The sequence below is a fragment of the Dama dama genome, chromosome 16 (genome assembly GCF_033118175.1).
Source record: "Dama dama isolate Ldn47 chromosome 16, ASM3311817v1, whole genome shotgun sequence".
In the NCBI taxonomy this organism is placed as follows: Eukaryota; Metazoa; Chordata; class Mammalia; order Artiodactyla; family Cervidae; genus Dama; species Dama dama.
The window spans coordinates 10,881,782-10,895,445 of record NC_083696.1 but is presented as its reverse complement, the minus strand read 5'-3'; the positions used below and the strand labels follow the sequence as shown (position 1 = coordinate 10,895,445).

At 42.4% G+C, this 13,664-nt stretch overlaps 1 protein-coding gene across 7 annotated transcripts in view; it reads right to left on the bottom strand.

The window, feature by feature from the left end:
• The window catches only part of SUSD1 (sushi domain containing 1), a 183,681-nt gene that overhangs the window by 101,904 nt on the left and 68,113 nt on the right, over positions 1-13,664 (bottom strand). For all 7 annotated transcript variants that reach the window (XM_061163419.1, XM_061163424.1, XM_061163423.1 and 4 more), the window contains 2 exons: positions 13,462-13,571; positions 7,795-7,987 (listed from right to left, as the gene is read on the bottom strand). In XM_061163419.1, coding sequence (XP_061019402.1) covers positions 7,795-7,987; positions 13,462-13,571 — 303 coding nt within the window. The remainder of the gene's footprint in view (positions 1-7,794; positions 7,988-13,461; positions 13,572-13,664) is intronic.

The window sequence follows — 13,664 nt, the reverse complement described above, 5'->3', positions numbered from 1 at the left end:
AAGTGAAGGAGGAGAAGAAAATTTGAAATCATATTTGGTTCAGTTCAGTCGCTCAGTCATGTCCCACTGCAATTGTTACCCCATGGACTGCATGTAGCACACCAAGCTTCCCTGTCCATCACCAACTCCTGGAGCTTGCTCAAACTCATGTCCATCGAGTCAGTGATGCCATTCAACCATCTCATCCTCTGTCGTCCCCTTCTCCTCCCACCCTCAACCTTCCCATCATTAGGGTCTTTTCCGATGAATCAGTTCTTCCCATCAGGTGGCCAAAGTATTGAAGTTTCAGCTCCAGTATCAGTTCTTCCAATGAATATTCAAGACTGATTTCCTTTAGGATGGACTGGTTGGATCTCCTTGAAGTCCAAGGGTCTTCTCCAACACCACAGTTCAAAAGCATCAATTCTTCGGTGCTCAGCTTTCTTTATAGTCCAACTCTCACATCCATACATGACTACTGGAAAAACCATAGCTTTAACTAAACAGGCCTTTGTCGGCAAAGTAATGTCTCTGCTTTTTAATATGCTGTCTAGGTTGGTCTTTTCTTCCAAGGAGCAAGTGTCTTTTAATTTCATGGCTGCAGTCACCATCTGCAGTGATTTTGGAGCCCAGAAAAATAGTCTGTCACTGTTTCCATTGTTTCCCCATCTATTTGCCATGAAGTGAGGGAACCAGATGCCATGATCTTCGTTTTCTGAATGTTGAGTTTCAAGCCAACTTTTTCACTCTCCTCTTTTACTTTCATGAAGAGGCTTTTTAGTTCTTCTTCACTTTCTGTCATAAGGGTGGTGTCATCTGCATATCTGAGGTTATTGATATTTCTCCCAGTAATCTTGATTCTAGCTTGTGCTTCATCCAACCCAGCATTTCATATGATTACTCTGCATATAAATTAAATAAGCAAGGTGACAATATATAACCTTGATGTACTCCTTTCTCGATTTGGAACCAGTCTGTTGTTCCATGTCCAGTTCTAACTGTTGCCCCTTGACCTGCATACAGATTTCTCAGGAGACAGGTAAGGTAGTCTGGTAGTCCCATCTCTTTCAGAATTTTTCCAGTTTCTTGTGATCCACATAGTCAAAGGTTTTGGCATAGTCAATAAAGCAGAAATAGATGTTTTTCTGGAATTCTCTTGCTTTTTTGATGATCCAATGAATGTTGGCAATTTGATACCTGGTTCCTCTGCCTTTTCTAAATCCAGCTTGAACATCTAGAAGTTCATGGTTCACGTACTGTTGAAGCCTGGCTTGGAGAATTCTGAGCATTACTTTACTAGTGTGTGAGATGAGTACAACTGTGTGGTAGTTTGAGCATACTCTGGCATTGCCTTTCTTAGGGACTGGAATGAAAACGGACCTTCTCCAGTCCTGTGGCCACAGCTGAGTTTCCCAAATTTGCTGGCATGTTGAGTGCGGCACTTTCACAGCATCATCTTTTAGGATTTGAAATAGCTCAACCGGAATTCCATCACCTCCACTAGCTTTGTTCATAGTGATGCTTCCTAAGGCCCACTTGACCTCACATTCCAGGATGTCTGGCTCTAGTCCAGTGATCACACCATCATGGTTATCTGGGTCATGAAGATCTTTTTTGTGTAGTTCTTCTGTGTATTCTTACCACCTCTTCTTAATATCGTCTGCTTCTGTTAGGTCCATACCATTTCTGTCCTTTATTGTGCCCATATTTGGATGAAATGTTCCCTTGGTATCTCTAATTTTCTTGAAGAGATCTCTAGTCTTTCCCATTCTATTACTTTCCTCTATTTCTGTGCATTGATCACTGAGGAAGGCTTTCTTAGCTCTTCTTGCTATTCTTTGGAACTCTGCATTCAGATGCGTATATCTTTCCTTTTCTCCTTTGCTTTTCGCTTCTCTTCTTTTCTCAGCTATTTGCAAAGCCTCCTCAGACAGCCATTTTGTCTTTTTGAATTTCTTCTTCTTGGGGATGGTTTTGATCACTGCCTCCTGTACAATGTTATTAGCCCAGCTAGAAAACTACAATAAGGAAAAGGAGATATATCCAAATATAACTGCTCTATAGAGACTAGAAAAGGTAGAGATACTCACTAGGTCAGGGAAACGGCTGAAAATCATCAAAGAGAAGAATAAAGGGGCTATTCTGGAGAAAAAAACAAAATGATCCCCCAAAATCAGAATTAAGTATTATTCTATCAAGAAGGGTCCTCTGACAGTTGTAAATAGGTAACCCAGTGTAAGCACTAATAGAGAACTTTTCAATAACTGGAGTTGTGGTACTATGTAGCTACAGAAAATGTGACATATTTAAGAAGAGAAAGACTAGAAAGATCAGTGTAGAATTCTTCAGGCATCATTAAGAGAGTTTCAAGGTGACATTGTTCTTACAGCTGAAACAGCAGGTATGGCACAGACTATGAGGAAGTCTACTCAGGAAAATACACTGACTTAAAACTTGAAAAGAAAGAATAAAAAAGCAGAAACGTAAAGAGGATTCAGGTTGCCTGACCCTTGATCAGGTCCAGGCTGAGGTCACAGACTGAACTGAACAGAAATAAATACCGCCTAACAAAAGGGAAGGGGGAAGAATTTATTTGAACACTGACTGAAGCAAGTCATCATTCTTGCTCTATGAAGACCTCACAGGCAGAATCCAAAGTTATATGTTAGGAGAACAAAAATCTATGGAAGAAAACAAAAAGCAAATATAGAGAAGGTAAGTACTAATCTATAGCAAAAGATATTAGCCAGGCATGGGGAAGAAGAAGTAATAGAAACGGCTGGCATGGAAGGTGGAAAGCCTACCACTCAGCTAGCCTGAGGGAGCAGAATGGAACACTTAGGAGGCCCTAGAACGCTGGAGGATTATCCCTCCCAATGCAGTAAAGCAAAGGGTGGTGGGAAGGAGTGCTTCAGTTCCCGTCAAAGCAACACGGGCAGTTCAAGTCTTAGAAATTCAGTTCTAAGGAAAGGTGGGGTTTGGGTGAAAATTCATTAACCTAGGGGACTTCCTGGACCACATCTGACCAATGAAAGCACAAGTTCCAGAAACTCAACAGCAGCTCGAGGATCAGAGGAGCGTAATTTTCCAGGAAAGACAAAGGAAACCTCTTAACCAGGAAGCAGGACTCAGAAGCAAGGCATTCAATAATAAGAAGTCATTTGGATTAGAACAATTCTTGGGAGCTTTCTGGGGACAGAGAAATTCAGAGAAAAGAGCAGGAAGTTGGGACTGTGTTGCAAGACAATACATTTCTTTCTTTTTTTTTTTTAATGAGTTTATTGCAGTACTTTTCTCCCCATTTGACATGTACCCTCCTTTCTGTATATAGAAGTATAGTTAATTTACAATGTTGTGTTAGTTTCAAGTGTATAGCAAAGTGATTCAAGCATACAATTTATATATACATATATATGTTCGTTGCTCAATCATGTCCAACTCTTTGAGACCCCATCGACTGCAACCCATCAGGGCCCTCTGTCCATGGGCTTCTCTAGGCAAGAATACAGGAGTGGGTTGCCATTTCCTTCTCCAGTATACACACACACACACACACACACATATATATATACTTTTCAGATTCTTTTCCATTAAACATTATTATAAGATATTGAATAGAGTTCTCTGTGCTATACAGTAGGTCCTTGTTTCCCTACCTTATATATGTTGTTGTTGTTGTTTAGTGGCCAAGTTGTGTCTGACTTTAGTGACCCTATGGACTGTAGCCTGCGAGGTCCCTCTGTTCATGGGACACTACAGTGCCATTTCCTTCTCCAGGGGATCTTCCCAAACCAGAGACTGAATCCCAGTCTCCTGCATCTCCCAACTGGCAAGCAGATTCTTTACCTAGAATCTTTACCTGATTCTAGGTAAAGATTCTAGATTTACCTGAGCCAACAGGGAAGCCTGACCTTATATACAGTAGCATGTATACATTAATGCCAAATTCTTCATTTATCTCTGCCCCCTGACCCCACTGGAGCCTCCCAGATGGCTCAATGATAAAGGATCTACCTGCCAATGCCGGAGACGCAGGTTCAATGCTTGGGTCAGGAAGATCCCCTGGAGAAGGAAATGGCAACCCACTGCAGGATCTAATGGACAGAGAAGTCTGGCAGGCTACGGTCACTGTGGTTGCAAAAGAGTCGGACATGACTTAGCGACTAAACAACAAGCGCCGCCTGCTATCCCCCTCTCTGGCAACCAGAAGTTTATTTTTCATGTCAGTGAGTCCATTTCTGTTTAAGACAATGCATTTCACTTGAAGAGTTTCCTAGTATAGGTATAGGATGTCCTGCTCACAGAGAAAGGAGGCTCTTTCACTACACAGATCAAGATCTTTAGCAACGGTGGAGGGTGGGAGAAACAGGGCCTGAAGGAGAAATGAAAATACAAGGTTCTAAGTACATGGGATAGACAACAAGAAAGACCCGGAGCCACCATGGGCAAAGTTCCAAGATGTTCAGAGAGAGTAGATTTCCTCCCCCTACAACAGATGAGAGCCTAAGGTCAGACGGAATCCAAGTAACTTTATGAAAAGAGATTTCCCAAATTAAGTTGAAATTCACGGGGGGTGGATTTCAGATGGCATAGTGACCTATAGAGGCTGACACCTCACATGGTAGATTATACTCACTATGGATAATCTGGGGTCCACCTTGCAAAGGAAGAGATAACCACAGTCTCACTTTCCAAACTTGGCGGCATGACCCCCTCATTATACTCAAGCTAGAGACCACATCTCCTACCACTTTCTCCAACTCACTCTGCTCCAGCCATGCTGGCTTCCCGGATGTTCCCAGAACACGCCAAGGACATGCCTGTCACATGGTGTTCCCTCACTCCCTTCAAACCTGTACTTAAATGTCTCTTTACAATAGAGGCCCTCCCTGACCATCAACTGCCAGTCCCTATGCCAAATTTTATTCTTCATCTTACCACTTAGCCCCACCTAATATATGATATATTTCCTTACTTGTTTATCTGTCTCCTCTCCAACCTCCTGACTCCAACCCCGTGACAGCTGAGACTATTTTATTGTTGCTACATTGTCAGCTATCAGAAGCTGCCTGACATACAATAGATAAGAAATGAACATTTATTAATGAATGGTCCAGGGCTGACAAAAGCAAAGTGGGTCTGGACTAACATGCGCTAGGTTCTAGGAACAAAATTTTTCTTTTTTTTCGAGCACTAATATTTAGTAAAAAGCAGTAGATGCACTGATTAAAAACGAGGGCCCTGGAGCCAGACTGTGTTCAAATCCCACTTACAAAACCTCTCACAAGTTTTGTGATCTCGGGCAAGTTGCTTAACTTCTCTGCGCCTCATGGTCCTTACCTGTAAAAGGGGAATAATAGCAATGCCTTCCTCAGAAGGTTGGGTAGGTTTGGGTTGACTCAAGGATGGCACTTTGAACAGTGGCTGGACATCGTCAGGGCTCAAAAAACAAAGTTAGAGCTGATACTGTGTATAAAATAGACAACTGACGAGAACCTATCGTACAGATCAGGGAACTCAGCTCAATGCTCTGTGGTGACCTAAATGGGCAGGAGATCCAAGAAAGAGGGGATCTGTGTATATGGATGGCTGATTCACTTCACTACACAGTAGAAACTAACACGGCATTGTAAAGCAACTATATTCCAATAAAAATTAATTTAAACAAATGAGTAAATAAAGCTAGCAGTGTTGTCATCATCATTATTATGTACCAGGAACTGTTTTAAACATTTCACTTGCATTACGTCACATAACGCATCACACAGAAGGTAACTGAGGCCCAGGAGCAAGACAACCGTGTCTAATCCATTGGGATTTTCTCACTGACATTCACACAACATAAAATTACCACTCTAATGTATACAATTCAATGATATTTAGTACACTCACGGTGTTGTACAGTTGTGACATAATTTTGCTTTTCGATGTTCTATAACTCTGGGACTCACGCTGAGAAATGGAAAGATGAAACTTGGGATAATTCAAGACTACTTCAACTTCGGAGGTACCTTAGAAGTAATATAGGCTTTCCAGGTGGCTCAGTGATAAAGAATCCGCCTGCCAATGCAGGAGATCAACAGATGCAGGTTCAGTCCCTGGGTTGGGAAAACCCCCTGGAGGAGGAAATGGCAACCCGCTCCAGTGTTCCTGCCTGGAGAATCCCATGGACAGAGGAGCCTGGCAGGGTAATGTTCACGGGGCTGCAAAGAGTTGGGCCCGACTGAGCGACTGAGCACCACCTCCACCAAGAAGTAACGTCTATTACAAAAGCCAGATTTCCAGGATGTAACAGCTAGAACACACTCTCCATCACAAGCAGGCCACTCTGACAGAGACTTTGCAGAGAAAACACTGGGGAGGAAAGAACCTAGGACTCGAGAGCCTTTACACATTAATTTACAAGGAGAGGTAGGTGTTAATTTCAGACTTTTATTCCACTGAGGATTTAACAGTTGGAGGAAATGTATATGCAAATTGTGAGCATTATTCTATAGCTGGAAATGGATGTGGGGGCTAGGTTTATGCTGTGAGGAGATATTCATCGTGCAATGTCTGTTGATACCAAGCATAATCTGAGATGGAAAATAAAATCGTGAATTTTCATTCTCCCGTTAACTGCATGGCCCCCACTTGTGTCTATCATATTTCAGAGCCTTCCATGTACAAAGATCAAAGTGTTCACTCCCGACCCGCAAAGATCAGTGGGTGAACAGGATAAAGGCCTCAGGAAGGTAGGAGCAAGACCTATCTTATTCTACTGTGTTCCTTCAAAGGGGGCAGCCTCTCTGCCTGGCTGTCCATAAGTTTGTCCCTTAAACCCTACTGACAAAAGAAAAAAAGAAATTAATTGTAGAAGGACTTCCCTGGCAGGCCAGTGGTTAAGACTCGGCGCTTCCAATGCAGTGGCTGCAGGTTTGATCCCTGGTCAGGGAACTAAGATGCTGAATGCCCTGAAGCACGGCAATAAAAGAAATTAATTGTAGCGACAACAGCATCTCTCGCCACTAGAGGGAGCTGTGGAGTTGAAACAGCCGCCTCTATTGGGAAAGGATATCAACCCTGAATATTTATTGGAAGGATAGATGCTGAAGCTGAAGCTCCAATACTTTGGCCACCTGATGTGAAGAGTCGACTCACTGGAAAAGATTCTGATTCTGGGAAAGACTGAAGGCAGGAGGAAAAGGGGGCAACAGAGGATGAGATGGATGGATGGCATCACTGACTCAATGGACACGAGTTTGAGCAAACTCCAGGAGCTAGTGAAGGATAGGGAAGCCTGGCTTCAGTCCATGGGGTTGCAAAGTTGGACACGACTGAGCGACTAAACAACAACAACACGAGCCACAGGGGAAGGAGCCTGATCTGCTTTAGGTCACTGTTTTCTGCTTCGGGTTAATGAGCTTGTACAAGACCCAGTCAGGTGGCCTCTTTGTCCCCCCAGTGCCTGACACAGTGGAGCTCACACTTCCGAACTCCTGGAAGCTGGTTCTAGTTGCCCATAATGTCTACCTTTAGGGTTCAGCTGTCTTAAATTTGAGGTGAAAGATAGAAAGCCTTACACACTGCTCGATCCATCACTCCTCGAGATTCCATTCAGCTCCTGGTCTGTACTCTATCTGAACCAGCACCCCTGTGGGGAGGGAAGATTCAGAGACCTTCCACCCCAGATAAAACTGTCAGTTTGTTAGACCAAGAACCCAGGTCTCTTGCCTCCAAGACTAGCATTCTTTATGCTCCCCCATGTCGTGTAGTTCAACACACACATTTAACTTGTTGTCTTAAGACACCAAAGAGAAAGACATCCCCACCTACCTGCTGGTGCGGTGGTCACTGTTGTTTGCACTGACGGCCACTCCGGAGATCCCAGGAGGGTGACGTTCACTGTGTAGTCAGTTGCTGGATACAGATCTAAACACACCACTGCCGTCTGTTCCCTCGTTGTAAAGTTAAACGAAGTCGCGTGATAAAAATTATTCAGATACCGCCTTCGACCTAGAACTTTAAACTGTCATGAGATTAAAAGAAAGGGATGCATTAAATTTGTTTGGCTTGCAGATACCTATACTACAAGCAAAATGAAAGAAAGCAAGCCGCTTCCTTCTACTTATCTTCACCCACATAGAATTATTTTTAATACAATAGCAAGCTAAACCGGGTGACAACTTTACAAAGCTACCCCACGTAGCCTATGCAACCTCCCCCTCAACCAGCTATAAGACTAAACTTAAAATGCATAACTACATCTCTGATGAACCAAATGTCAAGCTAGTCTACAGTAATCCCTTGAGCCTACCCAGGTGAAGGAGATTGCACTAGAGTTACTGGGCAAAATCCTTTCCTTTTCATTCATAAGAAATCCATAGACAAGTCTCTAGAACAGACATTTTACACTTTTATGAGGACAACCCCAAATTATCTGCCTTTGGAATGCGTAACTGAGCGACTGAGCCATGGTACTTCACTTGAGCCTGCCTATTAGAGCTCTGGAAAAGAGTTTTCAGTTCAAGCAGTCATCACACACAGTGTTAACCCAATAATACTCTAGCCACCACCAATTCAAGATGTACATATAATACAGGGGCTTATAAAGAAAAAAAACATGTAAAAGTCCCAGATCATATGATCATCTGGTGCTTTAGCTGGATGTACATGTTTTTAGAGTTTCCTTTGATGCTGGTGTCACTGACTCTTCCATCCACTACCCTTCTTCATCACAGTCATTCTTCTACCTGACTCTGATACCTGGTTCATTGAGAGATTCCTCTCTCCCCCAATTCCTAGCATTCTCTTGGGTAACATGAAAGTCCTTATATAGATAAGCTGTCAAAACTTGGTCTCAGAGTGCCTTGAGTTCACTACTGTGAAGTTCCTCCACTCCACCTGAGCTACCCATATCCACGGCCACATCCTAGACCGTGTCCTCCTCTGAGCTGCTCCACCAGGATCTCCCAATCCCCTATTCTTCTGGACCACTTGCTCCCACTCTGATTGCTCTCAGGAAATCTACCAAGATTTCCTCACTCAAAAGAAAGTGAAAAGAAAGTGAAGTTGTTCAGTCGTGTCAGACTCTTTGCGACCCCATGGACTGTAGCCCACCAGGCTCCTCCGTCCATGGGATTCTCCAGGCAAGAATACTGGAGTGGGTTGCCATTTCCTTCTCCAGGGGATCTTCCCGACCCAGGGATTGAACCCAGGACTCTTGCATTGCAGGCAGACGCTTTAACCTCTGAGCCACCAAGGAAGCTTCAAAACTGTACCATTCCTCATTCATAACTGTCTACCAATATTCTAACACTCCCACCCTCTCTTCCCCACCTGTCTCAAAAAAAACCATTGTTATATCACTTCTACCATTCTCCTTGCCTGATACCCTGAACACCCTTACCCATTTGTTCTCAATGTCACCCATTCTTGAAAACTGAAAACACTCGGTCCATGCAGATGTTTGACCTCACCCACGTCTACATTTAGACTGCTGCCATCTGCTGGAGAAAAACCTCACAACTATGGAGGGTGCATTTCTACAAAGTCTGTCTCATTCTAAACTACCTGTATTTCAGTCTATAAACAAAAATTACTTTCTAATTAACAAACTTGAAATCACATAGTTTGAATAATTTTATAATATAGTCCTTTTACTTAACAACATATTATAAAGTTTTTGTCTATCATTAAATATTCCTATAAATGGATAGAGTGCCTGTTACTTGCCAGCCAGAGTATAGTGTTGGGTATAAAACAGAAAATAAGATACAGGTCCCAACCTCAAGGAACTCACAGGTAAGTATCCAGGCAAATAAAATACCCAGGAATAAGTGTTACAACACGTGAGGCTGGAGGAGTATCTAGGAGGGTCACCTGACCTTCCTCCTTAGGGATCAGGGAAGGCTTCCTCATCTTAATTGTGGACTGAAGGGGAAATTAGCATTAATCCCCATGTGAATTGGGGATGTGAAAAGTTGGGATAGGAAAAACAGTTCAAAGAAGGGACGGCATTTGGGGGAAGAGGTCAGTGAAGACCTCCCACCAGGGAGATGACCAAGCTGATCACTGAAGGACAAGCAGGGGTTAGCCAGGTAAAATGAGGGAGAGAAGGGTTTTGCAGGTAGAGTCACATACATGAAGACATAGTGCTAAAGGGAGCGCAGGAAGCTTGTAGGGGGTGGGGCACAAGGCCCAGAGCTTAGAGAACAGATTCAATTCAGTTCAGTCACTCAGTCGTGTCCGACTCTTTGCGACTCCATGAACCGCAGCACACCAGGCCTCCCTGTTCATCACCAACTCCCAGAGTCCACCCAAACCCACGTCCATTGATTGAGTCGGTGATGTCATCCAACCATCTCATCCTCTGTCGTCCCCTTCTCTTCCTGCCTTCAGTCTTTCCCAGCATCAAGGTCTTTTCAAATGAGTCAGCTCTTTACATGAGGTGGCCAAAGTATTGGAGTTTCAGCTTCAGCATCAGTCCTTCCAATGAACACCAGGACTGATCTCCTTTAGGATGGACTGTTTGGATCTCCTTGCAGTCCAAGGGACTCTCAAGAGTCTCCTCCAACACCACAGCTCAAAAGCATCGATTCTTCGGCGCTCAGCTTTCTTTATAGTCCAACTCTCACATCCATACATGACCACTGGAAAAACCATAGCCTTGACTAGACGGTAGCCCTAACTAAATTGACTCAGAAGTCTTGGAGATGGAGATGGTCACGGAAGTCGAGACAATGGGTAAGACACCCAAAGACAGGTATATTATGACAAGAAAACAGGGAAGGCACAACCTTGGGGGTAATCAAATTTAAGGGATAGAAGAGAGATCTTGTAAAGGAGACTGAAAGGGCTCAGACCAAAAGAGATAAAGAGACTATTTCAGTGGGAATATTGGTCCACAGCAGCAAATGCTGTCCAGCGGGATTCAAGTCTGTGTAGTGTTCTATCCGATGAATGTATGATTATTTATTTGAACAAATCCCTATTAATGGACATTTAAGTTGTTTTCAATTTCCCCTATTATAAATAAAGCTTCAGAGGATAGTTTAATCTTTCTGTATAGGTCTGCATAATAAATTATAGTACATGTCTGAAAATTTATTGATAGACCCTAACAAGTAACCACTCTGGAAAAATCATGCCAGTTTAAGTGCCCACAGCTGTGTGTAACAGGATTCACTCCAAGTTTATAGAAAGACTATGGTAACTCATGGTTTTTGAGGCATAACACATGCTCATGTGTGTTTTGGCAGTAAGTATATTCTCTTCTGAAAACCCCCTTTGAATGTTCACTTCTTTCCAATGGATTCGTTAAGAGTATTTCACATGTTATTTAATCTTTGTCTGACATATTAAAAAAAAATAGCGATTTTTTAAATTGAACTCTTTAATCATTTGAGTGTAGGCCATGAAGTAAGAATCATTTATCCTCTTAACCAAAGTGTTAACCAATTGTCTCCAAACCATTTATTTCTGTATTCATTTGAAAGACCATCTTTATTTTATATTAAATTACTTAGGTACCTGAATATATTTCTAGGTCCGGTGTTCCTTCCAGTATAAAAATTTGAGTATTTCACTCATCTGTTTAAAATCCTCCAGTGCCTCCACATAGACATCAAAATAAGATCCAAGCTCAAAAGTACGGGATACAAGGATGATGAGGCCACTACTCAGATTTTTGTCTCATTTCTTCCCATCTCCCTGTTTTCTCTGTCCCTCCAAAAAGCCACATTCTCGATCATCCAATCAGCTACGCTACTTGCCCACGGTGTCCGTCTTTCCCCTCACCCAGCATCTTTCATCGGGTGAATTCCTACTTACTGCCTGTGACTCGGCATCATTTCTGAGTCTGGTTAAAAGGAAACTGTACCTAAACATAAGACACTTACATACAATCTCCTATTCCATTTATTTACTTTTTATCAAAGCTCTCATTATACCACATTGTCGTTTGTCTGTTTACATGTATGCTTATATTAATTCGGATCAGAAAGTCCAGGTCCTAACACATGATATTCTTCTGGCAAATGGTTGATGAAATAATTCTAATTTAATACTCAGTCTACGCTCTGCTAGATGATTTGCTAGGCACTAAAGTGTATGGATGTGAGAGTTGGACTATAAAGAAAGCTGAGCACCGAAGAATTGATGCTTTTGAACTGTGGTGTTGGAGAAGACTCTTGAGAGTCCCTTGGACTGCAAAGAGATCCAATCAGTCCATCCTAAAGGAAATCAGTCCTGAATATTCATTGGAAGGACTGATGCTGAAGCTGAAACTCCAATACTTTGGTGACCTGATGTGAAGAACTGACTCGTTTGAAAAGACCCTGATGCTGGGAAGGATTGAGGGTGGGAGGAGAAGGGGACGACAGAGGATGAGATGGTTGGATGGCATCACCAACTCAATGGACATGAGTTTGAGTAGGCTCTGGGAGTTGGTCATAGACAGGGAGGCCTGGCATGCTGCAGTCCATGAATCTCAAAGAGTCGGACATGACTGAGTGACTCAACTAAACTGAACTAAACTGAACAAAATTAGAAAGTTCCAAGCATCTAACTGGAGACTTTCTCTGAATATAAAGCCGTCTAAGTGTAGATATTCTTTCTTCCCAATAAATAGAAAAAGTAAATCAGATACAAATGCCACTATTTTTTTACATATTAATTTTTCAAGTACTAGGAACTCTGTTATGCTGTATGAGAATTTGGATTGAGTGAACGCAACAGGATAGAATGAAGATCAGTCTGAGGCAAATTTGCAGAATTTGCCTGAACTGAACTGAAACTGACACGAAAATAACAAATCTCAGTTCCTACCTGATTATACTCACAATTTTACTTCAGATTTGTGATGTTTATAAATTCAGGTTAAATTAGAACCAACAGCTTTGCAAGAAGTTTCTTAAAAACCCACATCCATGTATGAATTTGTTGACAAAACCAGCTGCAACTAATATACCAAAATATTAATAAAATATGCTGCTGCTACTGCTGCTAAGTCGCTTCAGTCATGTCCGACTCTGTGGGACCCCATAGATGGCACCCCACCAGGCTCCCCCGTCCCTGGGATTCTCAAGGCAAGAACACTGGAGTGGGTTGCCATTTCCTTCTCCAATGCATGAAAGTGAAAAGTGAAAGTGAAGTTGCTCAGTCAGGTCCGACTCTTAGCGACCCCATGGACTGCAGCCTACCAGGCTCCTCCGTCCATGGGATTTTTCCAGGCGAGAGTACTGGAGTGGGTTGCCATTGCCTTCTCTGAATAAAATATATGTGAAATATCAGAGAAAATGATAGCAAATCACTAAATATAATATCTTCCTTCAATTTAGTCCCTCACTTGCAGCTGTCTTGCATCCATCTCTAGAAATAAAAATTAAACAATCTAGAAGTTCATTCCATTAGTGTGTTTAAATACTCTGGATCCCCACTTGGAGAGCACCCAAATTTTTAAGTGACACAATTTATTAAGAATAGCATAAGAGATCTTCTTACTTGATACACTTGTTCTGATCCAACTTTCCTAGAATGCCTGTTCAATTTCAAGCAAACTTCATTAAATATTGAAATATTGAAAATCCCATCATCTTCTAAGAGATCATCACCTAAAAGATAAGAAAGAACACAGGGAAGTGTTGCTAGCAAAACATACCATGGTGAAGGACAACTGCAACTCCGAGAGCCAACAGAATGTTTAA